Here is an 18,608-nt window from a genome sequence, read left to right on the forward strand (position 1 = left end):
AATATTACCATTGCAGAAATTCTTCTCATTAAAGCTATCCTGGAATGCTTCCTCCCCTACCCCATTCTTTGTTGAGCCTTATCCATGTACACACAGACACTGATTTATGACAGCACAGCTCCATAATAAAATGTGATTAAATGGAATGTCAGCCTGTGAATAATCAGTAGCAGTGGCCATCCACTGTTACAGCACACCACAGGCAACTTCTGCTCCTGGCGCAGTGACACAGTGGTTAAACCTTAGTCCTGCGTTAGCATGGCAAGACCTGTCTGTGCCTCAGACATAGCCCATCATCCACAGACATGCACACCATCAGGAATCTCCACTCTGTATTTTGGGTGGCAGATTTTCACCATGAAATGCATCCATTACACTCAGAAAGGGGCAATATAAACAAACACACACACACACACACACACACACACACACACACACACACACACACACACACACACACACACACACACACACACCATGACTAGTGGCTGTTTGCCACCTATGGTGCTGCAATAAATTGTTCAGATTATTTCCAGTATTTTGAACACACTTAATTTCTCCCTTGCGTTCCTTATTGCGACTCACCTATGCCTTGCTGTTTAAGGCCCAGGCAGAGTTGAGACAAATTGGTTTAAAGGAACAAAAGCCCCCTGGTCGCTCGTTGTTAACGTGTAAACACCCTCAAAGTAAATCAGGTTGTCCTCCCTCTAATCATATTCAGTGGATATGCATGAGCATCGGTGAAGCAGTTCTGTACCACCAGGTGAGGATGGTGAGGGGGAGAAGGAAAAAAAATACACCACTGAGCTTTGACATGCAAGCGCAGAAGGGATGTAGCATGTGAATAGTGCTGAGTGCCTGTATTTAGGAATGCCTGAGTATATACAATCACATGTACATGGATATAAATACCATACTGTAAACGGAATGATATGTGGAGGTACAGCTGAGCTCGTGGGACCTGAGCCTGTAGTATGGGTAGACGAGGTCACCAGAAACTCACTTATGTACCACCTATTTCTGCCCTGTATTTTTACCACTGGGAAAAATGAAGGGATTTCCATCTTTCACGTTTTTTTTTTTTCCCACTGTCCTTCGGGTCCAATCCTGAAGATAGCTGTTCCCAGCATGGCCACTAGGCGAGGTCAGTTCGACATGGGGTTCTTCGTGCAGACTGCTGGGTTGGACACAATCACAGCTGTAACTCTCCCTTATTTGAGGCTGCAAAGCCTCCAGACCCCTCAGATTAGCTAAACCTGGGGGTGAGTGTTGCCCAATTATCCTCTCTTAGCCTATATATCCCACTTCTCACTAGCCTCCATAAATACACACTTGCACATCTCCAATCCCCTACACATGTGCCCATTCAAACAGACCCACACCCCACACATCCGGTCAGTGTGCCAAGTTATTTTCACCATGGCCATGATGATGGCTTCCTGTAGAAAGTCATTCATGGTCCCTAATGTGTGCCATAAGTGATTTTGTGCTACAGACTGGATTACTGTAATGTATCTGACTTAAGTGTACATACTGAGGAAAGGGCTAATATGCGGGCTACATTACAGCCATAAGCCCCAACCATCTGTCTATGGCTATGTGAAGCACTAAAAGGACAGATCTGGCCTTTGGTGCTACTGAACTTTCACATCAGAATTACAGGTTTGAATGAACCCAAAATGAAGACTACTTCTCCAGGGAACCTCACCATGGCTTCTGAACAGTTTCAAACTAACTGCATGCAGTACTGAGGCCTGAGATGATTTACAGGAAGATTGTGAGCTGACAGCTCTAAACTAATCCCCCCACATCAGAGATTATCTCTATGGTGGCACCTCATTAGCCAGTTTGGGTTTGTTCGAACAATGTCAACACAAACTCAAACTGGGATGGGGAAGGTGTCTCTCCATAATCATCCAGAGTGGGGTAATGAAATACCGTTCTCCTTCACCAAAATTTCCCTCTCAGCGGTGGGGGTCTGTAATGAGTACAAGGCTCATGTTGAAATCACCTAAGACATTCCTCTGGAAAAGACAGAAAGAGCCTAGCACTCCTCGTTTTTGCAAAGAGTATTGCTGTAACTTCAACCAGCAGCACTGCCCATGTGCATGGACCAGTCGTCCCTGACATCCATTTAGGCAAGCACACACATAATGTGAGCCATTTAAGTCGTTTGTCTGTAAAGATCTGTTCGAATGAGGCATTCAAACCATTTGCCTGTTGCTCTGTAGGGAGATTGAACACTGGCATAAAATGGTGCTTAACTTTATCTCTGAAAGGTGTAGAACAGCCACGGGCGAATACGTACTCGGTCTTAAGAACACAGGAGATAAACTGTGCTGGAGTAAGTTCAGGCATGTGCAAAGATCATAAAAAAGCAACGTGCGAGGAGACCTCATTAATGCACAGAATGATGAAGAATGCTGAGGAGGGAGACAGAAAGCAAGAGGCAAGACAGAGGAGAGCAGAAGAACACCAGTAGGCTGCCTTGAATTATTGAATGTCTGGAAACAGTGATATAATACAGTGCTCATCAGGCTGGGGGATTTTTAGGCCAAAAAAAAAACGCGGCAGAGACAAGCAGGAACGATGAGTTGTCACTGAACGAGTTCACTGGCAAAACTCATCACACAAGGGATAAATGGTGCTTAATGGCAATGGAGCCCTTCACACTGCTGTTAACGACCCTCTTACCCTGTCACAGCTAACCAACTCGCCTGCTGCCTACACTCTCAGTACATAGCAACACACAGAAAAAAAAACCTATAACATAATCTATTAAAAGCATTACAAATGTTCTGTAGCTGTTATTAGCAACACAGTGTAAGTGTCCAGTGCATTGCAGGCCATTTCAGCACTACATTATGTCAAAGTCGCTGTGCAGAACATCTGGATTTGTAAATATGTCAAAAATAAAAATATATGCATAACATTATAGCTTTTCTGGGGTAATTTCTGTCAGATAACCAACCAGTGGAATCTTGGCACAAATTTGCTTGTTCTTAGCCTGAATTTTGGACATAATTCACATATGCCTTCACACCACAGATATGTCTTTACTGTTATTGTTTAGCTTCCTGAAGAAACCCTGAATGTGTCAAAAAATGCTGTGGTCAACCACCTGATAGAATGCCTTCCCAGAACTCAATCATATATACATAATTTGTAATTCAGCAGTGATGTGAAGGGTGGAAGAGAGGACCTTAATTAGGACCATAGCCTGGGAAATACTCCGAGAAGACCTAAGTTTAGAAAGTGCCTGCTTGTTTCACAGACTTTGAGTGATGCCAGAGAGCAAACGGGGTAAATGGCAATACAACTATTAGCACACCGGCACGCTGTGCGCAGTCATCCATCATCAGGCCTGCATCAGAGAGCCAGGCTCCACCGAGGAAGGGCCAGTGTCTGTTTCCTACACCTATTATAAAAACAAAATGAAATTACACTTGCCAAAAGCATTGAAGGGTAAATGTCTTTCAAACATAGAGAAACAAACACTCCAAACTCATTGTATGCCATATTCTCTTAGCTACTTAGTCTCTTCACTATGGAAAGAGAGCAAGAGTGAGTCAACACTGAATTGATGAGATTGGTTAAAGCACAACTGTGAAATAAACAATAAATAATGAATAAACATGTGGTTGTCAAACTGCTTTCATCTTTCAATAAATCACTTTTATCTGCAGCCAAATAAAGTATAAACAAAACGATTAAAGCTGAAAAGTGGCATCAGGTCTGTAGCATTATTACGGCTGGCAAACTGACTGAACTGAGCACAGTAGAAGGTGTTTGTGCTGCTGTGATGAAGGGTGTGATTTTTGCTACAAAATACAGAGCGGTCATTGCAATTACAGCTCAAAAGGATGCAGTGGTTTGGGGCAAGCTCATACTGATAAGAAGACTGTGTACAAATTAATCTGCATTAGCGTAAAGCACCCACCATTGATTTTTAATTACACATCTGTTGCTAGATAAAAGAAAAGAGGGGGCACCGACACACCCGCCTGCATGCATTTCTCTCTTTGGCATCATTTTCCTCACAATTTCCCCTCTTCCTTTTATCCTTCCTCCGCTTTTTTTCCTCAAGGTCTTTCTGTCCACCTTTCATTCATATTTCTGTGGACATGGCTGTTCCTCTTTCATCCCTCTCTTTTCTTGCTATTGCTGTCTACCTCATCCTCTCCCTGTTTGAGTGCAAGGCTCTGCAGAAGCAGAGATTAATTATTCAGATGTTGGCTTCATTGCTAGAGACTGGCTTTGGGAGGAGACCGCAGGCTTTCGCCTACTTCTCTGCCGACTCCTTCAAAAGTCATTCAGCCTGTGAGGCTGGCACTGCAATTTCATTGTTTGTATATCATTTTATTGTATTTTTCTTTCCTCTTGCTTCCTCTCTTGGCAGTCTAGCAGTTCTAATAAACTCAGAAACAAGGTTTAGTAAGAAATTTGATTAGATGCAAAGGGCAGTAGGGACATGTTGACCGATGCTAACAAACTCCCATTTCCCTTCCCTAAGCCCCCTTCACCCTCCCCACCTCAACCCCCACGTGTGAATCGCGTTATGTTATTCATGGTGCACAGGGTCACTCAGAGCAGCTAACAAGAGTCTCTCTCCAGTGAGGCTGGCTATGCGGTGCCGAAGGAGGATATAATATCTGTGTTTTGAGATAGGCAGTGGTCTCCTCATTACATCTTCATTAAAGAGCGATTGACCTCTCCACCACCATGCAGCTCACCACTGCAATATGACAAGTGTTTTAATTAGAGGAGTTAATTGAAGACACTTCCTCCTGCTCTTAATAAGCTCTCCAAAGAAGCCCAGCACTTTCTCTTTCCTTCTCCCTATTGGCTTATCGACATAGCACAACCACTTTGTGCTACATAAACAAAACAATTCAGAACATTATGCAGGATAAATGGATACTTAAGGTAAATGGGGGTATGAAAAGTTTATAGGACATCGATATTCAACTAATTGCTATATAACTTTTCCTCTGTTCCAAAGATAGAGTTAGCTAATGCAGAGAAATATTGCATTAGCAAGCTAATGCAGGAAAATGTAAACAAGCTAATTCTGTGGGTATATTCTACACATTTTTTTTTTTTCATTTTCATTGCTCACTTTGTCAACCATGTAATTAATCTATTTTAACCTATATGTCTTCTGCTTCTTTTGGAGCAAACTAATTATACTTCAGTCCAGCCTTCTTTGGATTTTTTGAATAAAGAAAGACTTTATAAACCATCAGTGTGAACTATAGATTCACATGTACCAAGGCATTAACAATTTCCATGTAACTTGAGGTTATGGAGTGTATTGCAGGGCTCTTATAATTGGCTGTACAAAGTTAGAGATCCTCGGTAGGGTAGCAGACATCAGTGCCCTACCTACCTGTCATAAGACATGTTAAAGCTGTTAAAGCACTGCATCCTCAAAAAAATCAGACCTGGCCATCATTGATTCCTTGATAAGATGTAACTTCAGTCCCACTAATGGTTGGATCGACAGAAGATGCCATTGTCCATCACCAACAGAGTGATGTCAGATTGTGATGTCAGCTGTCACAGCACATCCCCCACCCCCCACCCATTGCACACTGCCTGCTATAATTCATCTCTCTGCTATGATGTCGAAAGCTATATTTATTACTTGTTTTTGTATTCTATTACTTATTACTTGCTATTGCTATACCAGATTTGGCCACAAGGACTCTACAAACAGAGGCATTGAGAAACTGCAGCTGGCCGTCATAAAGTTATAGGTGAGCCAAGCTGTTCAGTCATTCATTTATTATTACAATATAACAGGTGATGCTATAGATGAAGGAGTTAGCTTGATAAGTTTACATAGATAACTTTGTTGATCCTGAGGAGCATTGACAGTAGGAGATAATGCATAATAGCTAACCAAAACTATCAGTCTGGTTATTCTGATGTCATTATTAATTGGAGAGTTACTAGATGACAAATTGTGCCATCATCTGGTACAATATAATTTCCTTATTAATGAAAAGCAGTATTAAAGTTAGTTTTACAATCCTATATACTATCATTTTATTTTATGTTAATTTGTAAGTCTAGGAAAATCCCTTTGGTGACCATGACATATCACCACCTAAAGGGAAGAGATGTGTGGAAAGCCACTGATGGCCTAATGTCCTGAATTCACTACCATTTTCTCAGGATTGACTGAACGTTTACATGTTGTTCCCGTGTTTGTAACGAGTGCCCGAGTGCCGAAGGGTGTGGAGCAGGACGCACAGACTTCCTCGACATGGACGAACATTTAATTGAAACATGAAAACAACGGCACTCACATGTGTTACAAACAATGAGCGCAACATGGTTAACACTGAACAAACATGATAAACATGGTTACATTTAACAACAAGAAGAACATTTAACCTTAACATTAACACATTACATTAACAATGACCAACGACACTGACGCAGGTTTAAATACACAGACAGGACGAGGTACAGGTGTGTGCAGGCGTGGCCACAAACAAGAATCCTCCCACTTCATGTGGCGGGCCAAACCACGTGACTCGCGGGAGGCGAGCGTTCCATGACAGTATTCATTCAAATCACTTGACTTTCTCTGGGAAATGTCATATCCTATGCTCTTTAAATTGACACTGAGTTATATCCTGTGTCTGTATATACACTTTACCATAATAGTGTTGTGACAACTTTATATTGTGAAAACTGTAATCAAGCACATGACATCACTCAAATAAGAACATCTTAAAAAGAATAGCATATGACGTTCCACACACAAGCCAGTATATTTGCTATACGTTCTGATCTCTCAGGGAGCCCCTCAGATTTGTCCATGTTCCGTCTCTCCCCTTTTTTAGTTACTCTGCTATAGCTACCCAGGCAGATGGAAAATATTTGAGGGAGAAATAAAATTGAGGAGGTACTTTGACTCCAGAACACACTGAAATTTATTTATTTATTTATTTTATCTTACTCCTCAGGGCAGCAGAAATAGTTTTTTTTTGTTTGTTTGTTTTTTGAGGGAGAAAAATTTTTGAGGGAGAGAATTCTAGAATTCTAGAACACATTTAATTTTTTTTTATTATTTTTAATTTTTTTTTTTTTTCAACTTACCCTTGTCACAGTTGGCCGGTCCACCAACCAGAGGGAAAAGCCAAAGTCAAACGGGGACTGTATTGTTTGTCTACCTCGTTCCCAATCACCTGAGTACTGATTGGAGACATCTGCTCCTCATCAATGTGTCTCCCTATTTTTACACCCACAGGTCCCATAGAACAACGCTGCCCATTAGTGGCCAAGAGGACTATGGAGATTCTCCGGTGCTTCTTACCTTGACTCTCATAGCCTCTTAGTGGATTACTTTATCATGTACCTTGATTGTAATGGAAAATAAAGAGCACATTAGCTCAGCTTCGCCTCTTGCTTCCTCTGTGCTGTCAATGTCACAACCCTTCCGGGCTTCTGTAAGTATGCCTCCGTTATCCATAAAAAAATCATGTCAGTGAATGGTTTTTCCAGGTGAGCATATAAAAAACAAATTATATATATATATATATATATATATATATATATATATATATATATATATATATATATATATATATATATATATATATTAGGCAATGTATTAGGCAACACTCTATATATATATATATATAGAGTGTTGCCTAATACATTGCCTAATATATATATATATATATGAGTGTTGCCTAATACATTGCCTAATAATGTAAAAAACACTTAGGTGACAGCTTTATTATAAACAGAGGACATCAAACTGTAACAGCCTGAATGCTTTAGGGTGAGGAACAGGATGTACAGACTCCATCAACATAGACAGACATTTATTATCGGACATGTACAACATTGGCAATCACATGCAACGTCAATGATAAACACAAATGCAGGCATTGACAATGTGAAAATGGACATGAACACATTTAACATCAATGATGTGAACAAACACTACATGACATGAACAAAGGCAATGACTGACCAAGATGCAAACACCAGCAGGGGTTTAAATACATACTGACAATCACATTAAACCATGTGTAGGTCTGTGCGAACAAGGAAGGCGTGGTTACAAATAAGACGAAGTGAAGCCACACTGCATGCAGCAGGCCTTTTGGATTTATACTGTTGCCTGTTTTTGGACTACACCTTTGGATTTTCCCTTTTTATTATTAAACTCTGTCTTCCTGCATTCGACTCCATCTCTGCTAATCATATCCGACAAAGTGATTTTTACTAAACATATCAAATACAGATTTCTTTTTTGCAGAGGGCTCAATTAAAAGTAATGAATGAATTAAATGATAAGAAGTTATTAAATAAAAAGTATAAAAGAAAGTATCTAAAAATTTATAGTCCCTTTATACCACTATCCCCCATCATATGACTGTTAGGCAGACATCACCCAGCCATGGTCCACTTTTTCTCACACATCAGGTTAGTTGAGTCACTATGAGAAAAAAAAAAAAAAGTTGTCTTTAAATCCAAATCTCCTCACTGCCCCACTTTTCCAAAATAAAGAGATGATTTTGGGTCAGTGGGCATGATATGTTAGGTAAAACAAACAGTGGAAAAATCAGCAAATGTCCCTCTTCACTGCTGAAAGGACAAGAAAAAGAGAAAATAACAGGGGAGGGGAATAAGCAATATGCCATGTCTGATCATATGCCACACTCAAAAGACATCAAGGCAAACAATATGGCCAGTGCCAAAACTGCCATTATCTCTGATTACCAAATTTGCAGCTGGTAATTTGCAGCTGCAGTCACAATGGCCTGACTGATGGCTTTAGTTTGATTACATCCAGAATCAGCAATGTCAGGCTGTACCTACAGTGGTCTGTTGATGAGCTTTCCATGAGTCAATAATCAGTAATAATCAGTGAGGAAGTAGATTGGCCCACCTCATATTCATTCACAAATAAACCTCAGGTACACAGGATAAAAAATAAGACTACTCTGGTCCTTTCTATTTTTACGTTGATTTTACAGCCACGGATAAGTGGTGGGATTTCCATCAACTACTTGGGACTTAGAAGGATGCGTATCTGTACTGGAAAGGAGGAAAAGGGATATATAAATGTAAGAAGAAAGATGATTTATGGGCAAAAACACAGTGGCTTTCCTTAGCCAGCCAGCTCACGGTTAACACTTTTTACATTAACTGTGCACTGTCCACACTGTACACCATTTTGTAGTGTGCAATGAAATTCATAGCTACACACACACACACACACACACACACACACACACACACACACACACACACACACACACATACTTGTGTGAAGAGAACCTAGAGGTGAGGTAATCACCAACCGACTTTCCTTTCTCTTGATTGCCTCATTCCCTTCCACCAGCTGCCTAAAGAGGCCCAAGTGTTCACCCGTCAATCAATAACTCCAGAAGAGGGTATCTGCATTTGAGGTACAGCAACTATATAAACGCCATCAAATGCGCAAAGACTTTACTTGTTAAAGGGGGTAAGAATATTATTTCAATAGGCATGAACTCATAGCAAAGAAATAACATTTCTGTGATATAATAGGTACACATTTGAAAAGTCAGATATGGAACAAATAGAAGCACATTCACAATCTGTCCTCCGACACCCAAAGCTCTCGATAACTGTATCTTGTTTTTTACATTGCGTTTGTGCTTGCTCATTTTTTTGTACTTGCACAATATTGGGTGCGCTATGGACATTTAAAAGGAAAAAAAAAAAACTTTTTTTATTTTCATTATTTGACTACTACAGAATAAGCTGTTTATTATTTTAACACATCTACTTTTTCCAAAGACCATTTTAATTAAAAAATAAACTTTTTTGGATTAAATTCCACTTTTCCAATTGTTTTATTTAGGAATAAAATATGTAAATTGTAATCAACAATTCTTCATGATTAAAAAAATTGATTTTATATTTTTGCAAGCTAGTTAATCAGTTATATCTGAAATAGAACAATCTAAACAATTTTAACATAATCAGGAGATGTGTATGTAAAAGCCTAGCTTTTAATGGCTGGAAATACACTGTCCCTACAGGTCAAAAACCTTTTAGAGTGAGAGCCTTGGAATTCTTGTTAAGTATAACTGTTGAAAGTACTAGGCATTCATATATTACCTTCCCCTGCGCTCAGAGCTCCAGTGTTCTGCAATGCTGACCTTCTAAACACCAGCACCTACCCTCAATTCCCTTGTCAGCAAAAAGGAGCCACTTGAGGGATGGGGGTTGGGGCTTGTTATTATATCCCAGTCAAAAAACCAATGCAGTAATCCCGTTCTTTGGATGTGTCAGAGCAATACTTATGAGGACCCCTGCACTGCATGGGCCATTTCTTAACTGACACTATAAGCTTAGAATATATTAGTGTGTAAGTGTTTTAGCTATGAGAACAAACCAAACTCTGTAGAGCAGTGGTATGCCAGGATTGATTAGGAAAAAAGTGCATTAATAACTCACTGGACTTGTGTGCTTTACATCCCACTAGACATCTCTTATGAACTGTGCATTATAGCCATCACGCTGGAGTTTTGAGTGGGAGGGAAAGTAAGAAAGAGAGAGAGAGAGAGAGAGAGAGAGAGAGAGAGAGAGAGAGAGAGAGAGAATGGTAGAGGAGGATGACAGAGTGTGACTTAATGAGATTGTCGAGGTCCAAGCTATGTTCCTGTGTAAGCTTTAGTAAAAGCTGGCTGAGGAGGGACTATATATCATCAAGAGACTCAGCCCTGGGGTTAAACAAATAAATAAAAGCAATTAAACAAAGTGGCCAGTACTCTTCACCTGGTACTGCTTCTCGCCTGCTCCACACGCCAGCTCACACATGCAGGGAAAGAAGGAAGGTTCATCAATATTTACTGGAAAAGGTTTGTATCATAGAAAGCACTCAAAAGCTATTATCCTTTCAAGAAGCACATTGTGCATTCTACACCAAAGCAATGTACACCAAGGAACCGAACCCTATCACTGACAAAATATGAAGACAGCTCCAAAAAGGTACTAGAGATAATGGGGTTTGAGCTGATTTGCTTCTAAGAATGATCTTCATAACACATATCACATGTTATATTTAAGGAATCCCATCAAATACAGCTAAAAATGTTGCATTTCAGAAAGAGCAATCCAATGTTGGTGAACTACTGCCCCTCAGTGTGGTGGCAGTGAGACAACACTAGGCTGATCAGGCTGAAGCCAAGCTCCTGATTTGGTCTACTCCTCCACCTAAGAATCTATTCACAGACTGACATATCACCCCCATGAAAGTGCCACGGACCTAGAGATGCTCACCAGGCAAAAGGGCTGTATTTCCATGGAGCTAACTGCTCTGGCTCTAAAAGGCAAAGCAGACAAGCTTATATTTCAGGGTCATGACAGTGCATGAGGTGGCGAAAGCAAAGAGTAAGCAGCAGCACTTAGTGAAGACACAGGAGGCCAAGGTTCCTGTTTCACCATGCTACAGTGCGCAGGATCTGTAGCATCTGATGAGACGAGGCAGACGGCACCTGGACCACCCATTCGCTACTCAAATGCCCTTTGCTATGGATTTGAAACATTTCTGATTGAGGCCTTTAAGATAAGAGACTGTACCATGTCTGAAAGATAAAAAAAAAAACATCTTCTCATGTCTTGTCTGACAAACATTTGAGAAACTGATATAAATGAGCCCCTCATGTTCCCTCAGCCATAATTCACACAATCTCTGCCTTTAAAAAATACTCATACACAAATGAAAGATGGAGAACCATTAGGTTCATGTCCATATTGCATAGATACCTAGTCTCCTTTAGATGGATCTGGTCCTGTCAGCTAAATGCCATAAATGGGAAATGGGAACTGTTGGCTATGTTTTCAGAAATTCAATTACCAATCTACCATTTTTGATAAACCATTTTTGAAACTTCAACAATATTTTTACAAGATATTAGTGAAGGGATATCTTACAATACAATGTTTATCAGTAATCCAGTCAAGCTCTCAAAGCACCTCTGGGCTTGAAGAGATGTGGAGGATTTGGGAGATTTTGAAGCTTTTCCAAGATCAGAATCTAATGCTGCCACTCAGCAGATAAACAAAGGTCAACTGGGATCTCCAGTCCAGCCTTGCACACTCTAAAGCATCCGGTGAATCTAACAGCTTTGTACTGCCACTTCAAGGACAACTGTGACAGCTTCCTGTACAACGATACAAACAAGCAGTACAACAGATAGACCAGCAATACACTCATAAAAATTAATGAAAAAAAAAAAAGAGAAAGAAAATCAAATTTGAGGAAAATAAATGTTCAACTACTGAAGATCATTTGAGGAATGAGTGATAGCAATGCCCCCTTATTCAACATCACACATTTACTGAAGAAGGTAACAGGGACAGGGAACAAAATGAAAAAGATGCTGAGGCGACAACATGATCAAAACACAAGAGCATCTTATGCATCACTAACCATTTTTCAGAGGGCAAAGAAGCTTTCTCAGAAAGCCATCTGCCCCAATAAAATGGAACAGGTTACTGAAATGTCAGGATAGGCCAATCCTAATGTACCTACCATGTACCATAAATTAAAAAAATGAGACAGTAATTTAGTTGAAAACCTGAAGTGTCTGCTAATTGGAAAGGGTACATGAGTGACAGACAAGTTAAAACAACTGCAAAGAATGAAAAAAAAACCCCAACATTTCCACTGAAAAATCTGCACTTCTATCTTATACTCCTCATTAAGTCAAGCATGGATTGACACCATGACTGCAAAGAAAAGGAGACTAAAGCAGACACTACCTCAGCTGCCTAAAGTGCTAGTTTACAATTGTATACTTTGGTTGCAGTGAGCTAAGGCATGGTTACTGGTCATATCCTGCATAGCAAGCATGTGTTTAGGAGCAGGTGGGAAGTGACTGCAACTAACACTGAGAAAAAGTTATTTCAAGACAAAGCAAATGGGGCAGAACTGCATGCAAAACAATAAATCAATCTCAGAATTCAAGAAAACATGCTGTATTGGCCTATTCCATCATAACTGTGAGATAATGTCCCTGAATACAGTAATAATACCTTAATTATAATGGAGAACAGATATGCTTACCGGGTTCGCAGATTTCCAGGGCTTGGCTGTCCATCATACACAGAGAGTATGTCAAAGTCCTCTTCTAAAGCAAATCCTTGGAATACCAACTGTATCCGGTTGTGTTCCTGTGCCACAATCACCCATGTGCAGTTGGCGTAGTTTGGGTATCCATATGGGTATCCAGGGCTTTCTACTGTTCCATTTGGACTATATAGTGTGTAACTGCAGTTTTGAGCTGTGAGAGTGAGAGAGAGAGAGAGAGAGAGAGAGAGAGAGAGAGAGAGAGAGAGAGAGAGAGAAAGAGAAAGAAATAGAAAAAAAGAAGAGAAATAAAGTTTGAAACAAGTCAACAAAAATGGGGTTTTCTAACAGAGAATGTATTGAAACACCATAGGCCTACGTCAAGTACATAATGCTGCCCTATAGCAACTGCATAATGCATGCATATAATATATATATACTGTGTAAGTTGTAATAGAAGCAGAAAGTTCTACTGTTTAGACTACCTACACATACATACCGAACATACATAATGACATTCATGATTGTCTTCTTAAAACGAAATCACCGATCCTAACTTTGAATTCAAATAATCAGTGTGAAACCAACAGATAGTCATAAGCCCCATACAATTACATATGCACATAATGTCAGCTGCCTGTGCTTCAGTGGTTGATAACTGTTCCCACAGTAACACCAAGGAAAGTGGGGGGCACACTTGGTTATTAATGCCAGTAATTTTAATAACTTTCCATTATCCACAGCTCATTCTCCCCTCTTAAGCATTAATTGTACTTCTATTTTACATGCTTGTCAATGGCCACACAAAAAATACTGTTCCCAATGTGAAATTTTAATTACTGCATGTGCCTCCATCAGGGACAACCTTTGCCTAATTATTTGTTCTGGACAGATCTGTACCCACATTTTTAATTAAGTGACATTTAATGACATGTTGTGGTGAGATGTCTTCTGACTTTCACATTTCATTACTCTCTTGTTCAGCAAAAGGCTTATTGTATTTATTTTTTTCAATATTGGACCTGTACAAGCAGAGGGCCCAACAGCAGACTGTGCTCTTTTTGTCTATATCCAGAGGATTCATCTACTTCACTGGTAGTATCTTAACAGTATTTTAGGATTACTAATTATTAATAGTGAAATTACTATTTTACATACAAATTTGCAAAATAGAGCATATACGCCAGCAAATAATAGTGGTAATCAGCAAATTATCACTACATCACAATCCTTTTACTTTTTTGGAATACTAAGCTTAAGTCTTAAGTGAGCTTACCCAATGAAATCAGCAACTATTATAGTGAGTATGCATATGTAAATTCCTTATTGTCACGGAACACTTGCCTCCCATGAGGCATGTGGTTTGGCCATCTACGTGCAATGGGAGGACTTTCGTTTGTGGCAACACCTGCACACACCTGCACATTGTTTCGTCTGTGTATTTAAACCCACGTCAGTATCGTTGGTCATTGTTGACGTAACATGTCAATGTGATGTGTTATTGTCAATGGTGATGTTAAACGTTATATTTGTTATTGTTAGATGTATACGTGTTTATCATTTGTACTTAGTGTTAACCGTTTTTTGTTTGTATTAATTGTGTGTGATTCTTGTGAGTGCCATTAGTGTTCTATGTAAAATGTTAATAAATGTACATCCCAGACATTGGAGTGTGTGCGTCCTGCCCCCGCCCTGCGGCACTCAGGCCACCTCGCGTTACACTTATTCCTCTATAAAGTAATTTAAATAACATTCCTATTATGTAACAGTATACTGATGATTAATGTGGTGGATTCACTAGAAAATAAATTGTGCTATGATTTGCAAATATTTGCAAAACCTAAAAGGAAACATATCTGACAAGTATAAATGATTTATATTCCACAAAATATAGCGTAATATCTTAATCCTTAATGCTGTGGAGTTTTCATTCACATGAGATCTAAATCCATGACACAGTATGGAACAGTATAATATAAATAAATAAATTAATAAATAAAATACAATAATGAGTTCCAGCATACTGAATCTATTTAATAATATAATAGCATATTTTGTTTAGCTCTTACATTTGTTTAATTTAATAAAAGCTGATTCATACAAAATTATGAATACATAATGAATGCAGAATTATGAATACATCATTTGAGGACATCTGTGGCCCACAGATCCCAGATTCTGTACAAATTAGAAAACAAATGGAGGATGATGTCTGTACATGTTACACACATCTCTCTATCTTAAGATGCTGGAGTATTTTATAGAGTGGTTGCTCACAGTGCTCACAAGGTTTAGCTGCAGACATTCACAAATGTTAAAAAAAAATTCTACACCATTTAAAGCAATTAGGCTTCTGAATGTGCAAATTCATCTTGTCACCTATGTAATTATGTCCTGCAAGATACTTTTCTTAACTAAAGTTACAGCAGGACCAGATTTAAAACAGGATTTCTAAATGAGCTAACATTGTCTTATGGGAGTTTAACAATTAAGTGAAAAAATCCTCCCCAAAACTGCTACAAAAACAAAAATAAATAAATAAAAATAACTTGAATAACAAAAAAAAAATGTTGTTATTGTGCAAATCCTTGGTTTTAATTATAATGGGATGGACTACTTATGATTTCAAGAATGACATTCACAGGCATTTAAAAAGTCATGGTGTCCACAAAAAAAGCATGGAAATGCTATGCAACAAGGCATTTCATACAAAGAAGACATTAAGTAGAACTTACATTTCTAAAGCTGTTCCAGGAACAGTTTTTCCTCACCCTAACTCTAAACCTAATTGCACTGGCACGAAGTGCAAGTGATCCCAGATGAGTTCACGAGCGGCAACGTTATCCCAGGTCAGAAAATGTTTTTGTTTTTTCAGTGTGCTATCTGAAAAAACACAATCCATCATGTCTTCACCAGTCCTGAGGGAAAGTCTATCTAGAATAAAGTGAGCATGGGCCAGCACCAAAAGAGCATTTGACCTCTGGACAGACTTTAGTACTGTACTGTACGGAATTATCGATGGCTATCTTCTGAGAAAAAACTTAGCTGCTGAGTTTGAAAAGGAAATAATCTTGAAGAACTGTGTCAGGGGCTTGCTTACATTATGAGCTAGCAATAAATGTGCAGAAAGGGAAAGAAACATATACAGCAACTTCATAATACATTTTTAAAAAGCAAAATGAAACTTTCTTGAATCATTCTATGGGTGTCTTAAAAATAAAGTATCCAATATAAATTTGTTCTTCAAAGGTCAGCTTTAAATAACAGGCATCTTTCCCTAGTACACTTGAGGTCTGGGATTTGTGTAAGGTATGGGAGGTTCTATGCATCTGTTTCTTGAATAACCCTATTTTCTTTATTAACCTGACCCTATCACATGACAAATATTAATATTATATGCTTTTTTTTCTTTCTTTTCTTGTATGATAAACATTGCACACATGCAGAGCAAGTCTATAGTGGCTGACTACTATCTGCCAAAGTAAGCAATCCTCACATTTTTGGATGTAAAATACAACAATAAGATCAATAACTGGCCAATGGGAGAGGCCTACAGTCTATAATACTTGCATGGATCTAATAAAGTTTGCAAGTGCAAAATCTATAAAGTGAATAAATAATAGATGTACATCCAGCGCTGGCCACGCTACGATAAATTCTGCAAAGCCTTTAGAATTCTCTTTTGTGCTGTCCGATCTGACTGACTTACGGCAGACCTAGCATAGCATTAGATCTTATGGAACACACACCTGACTCACAGTGAAATCAGTATCTCACTTTGACAAGGTTTACCTCCATCTTATCTTAGTATGGGTCAGAAGTGGATAGGTAATGATGCATTGGGTCAAAGGTGAACACTTGAGGAGAAAAATGAACAACAGTGCAAATGCTGTCCTGGTTTGTATAAGGAAAAGAAGCTTTGAGCAAAGCAAACTTATTGTGGATGTTGGATCTCAGGCAGCACAGGCAACACAAAAATTACAGCTCAGTTATTACTTGGATATGCAGATATAATTCCCTGTAGACCAACCACCGAATTCACAGCACTAATATTCAGAATATAATGGTTAAAATATAAGCATACCACAATGTATTTTACAGCATTGTGAAAAAAATCTGAACAAAAGTTGACCAATCATTATCAGCTTCCACACTGAAGACAATAGGACTCAGCATTGGCCAGCTAATAAACTGTTGCTTCACAATAGTGTTTCATTCCACATCCACACACCTTTAGCTCTTAATGCATTATGGTTTGTCTTGCATTTGACTTTCACATTTAATATAGATATTTTTAACAAGGTTATAATTATTTAGATTTCAGAACTAGTTGATGAAGCTGCTAACAAAAACTAAATGCTTGTTTCACTGGGCAGTTGGGCTTGTAAGAAAAAAATGTTCATAACAAGCAACTTTACAACACAGTAAGCAACTGTATTGATTTGATATGCCTACTTCTTTTGCTTATGTGTAAGTTATCTGCTTGAACACATGAATATAATTTAACCTCAACTATTCCCAAGAGGGTTAAAACAATTCTTCCTTGTAACTATGTAACTACAAGTTTTCAAAATCATTATATTGTTGTGAAAAAAAGGCTACACTAAAATAACTATAGGAGGTCAAGTGTAGCAAGAACATTTGGTAACATGAATTTTCATACAAAAAATTATCTTATATTTTATACATTCTACATGTGAAAGTATCTTCTAGTTTGACTTGTCAAATTAGAAGGAAAAAAAACATTCAGTAGATTGCAAATTACACATAGGCATCATCAGGCCCGTTTCTATCAAGAAAATCTTAAAATGAAACTGGCTGGAGCATGATGTAGCCTCTAGACAAAACAGAGGTTGCTAATGCATCCAGCAGGGTCTGTGCAAAGAAAGCTTGCATTAATTTCTGATTAAGTGAGTCATTCACTCTGCCAGATCAGTTCAATTATCCCCTACCATAACTCCCCATATGCATTATAAAATTGGAAGGTGCATTCAGGTGACCTGTGTTAAAGCAGAAATGAATAAATCCAAGGGGCATGTCTACGAAGGTGTTCTGATTCCATAAACACTCTGCCCATGGCATCTTTAGCCCTCTTCCCAGCAAGATGGAAGATCCAAAAGCCAGAAAAGCTCAGGTGTCTGCACAAATCTCAAGGTTACTTTGATCAGCAAAACTTTGTATCTAAAGCACAAAATTACAATAAATAAATGAAAATTTCAAAATGTCCCAGAACCAGGTAAGCTGTGGGTGTCTGCTTTCCAAGCCTGTGACCCGCACCACACATCCCACTCATCCTTTGCCAGAGAATCCACAGGGCCAAGTGACTGCCGTGGGAACATGTTGTCGTTGTATTGCAGGACTGTGGGGACCACCTCAAGAGCTGCCCAATGTTTGCCTTGCCTCCACTGTTGTATTGTTGCTACAGGGCTGCAGCGGCACGGCATGACACTTTGATGAATCGATCGCCACTGTGCCATGTACCGGCAGGACAGCAATCCTTCAGAGTGCCCACAAT

At 39.0% G+C, this 18,608-nt stretch overlaps 1 protein-coding gene across 3 annotated transcripts in view; it reads right to left on the minus strand.

The window, feature by feature from the left end:
* Nucleotides 1–18,608, minus strand: part of csmd2 (CUB and Sushi multiple domains 2) — a 194,523-nt gene that overhangs the window by 164,515 nt on the left and 11,400 nt on the right. For all 3 annotated transcript variants that reach the window (XM_081701997.1, XM_081701988.1, XM_081701977.1), the window contains exon 2: nucleotides 13,091–13,307. In XM_081701997.1, the coding sequence (XP_081558123.1) occupies nucleotides 13,091–13,307 (217 nt within the window). The remainder of the gene's footprint in view (nucleotides 1–13,090; nucleotides 13,308–18,608) is intronic.

Source organism: Electrophorus electricus, chromosome 2 (assembly GCF_041902795.1).
Source record: "Electrophorus electricus isolate QZ-2024a chromosome 2, ASM4190279v1, whole genome shotgun sequence".
Classification (NCBI taxonomy): domain Eukaryota; kingdom Metazoa; phylum Chordata; class Actinopteri; order Gymnotiformes; family Gymnotidae; genus Electrophorus; species Electrophorus electricus.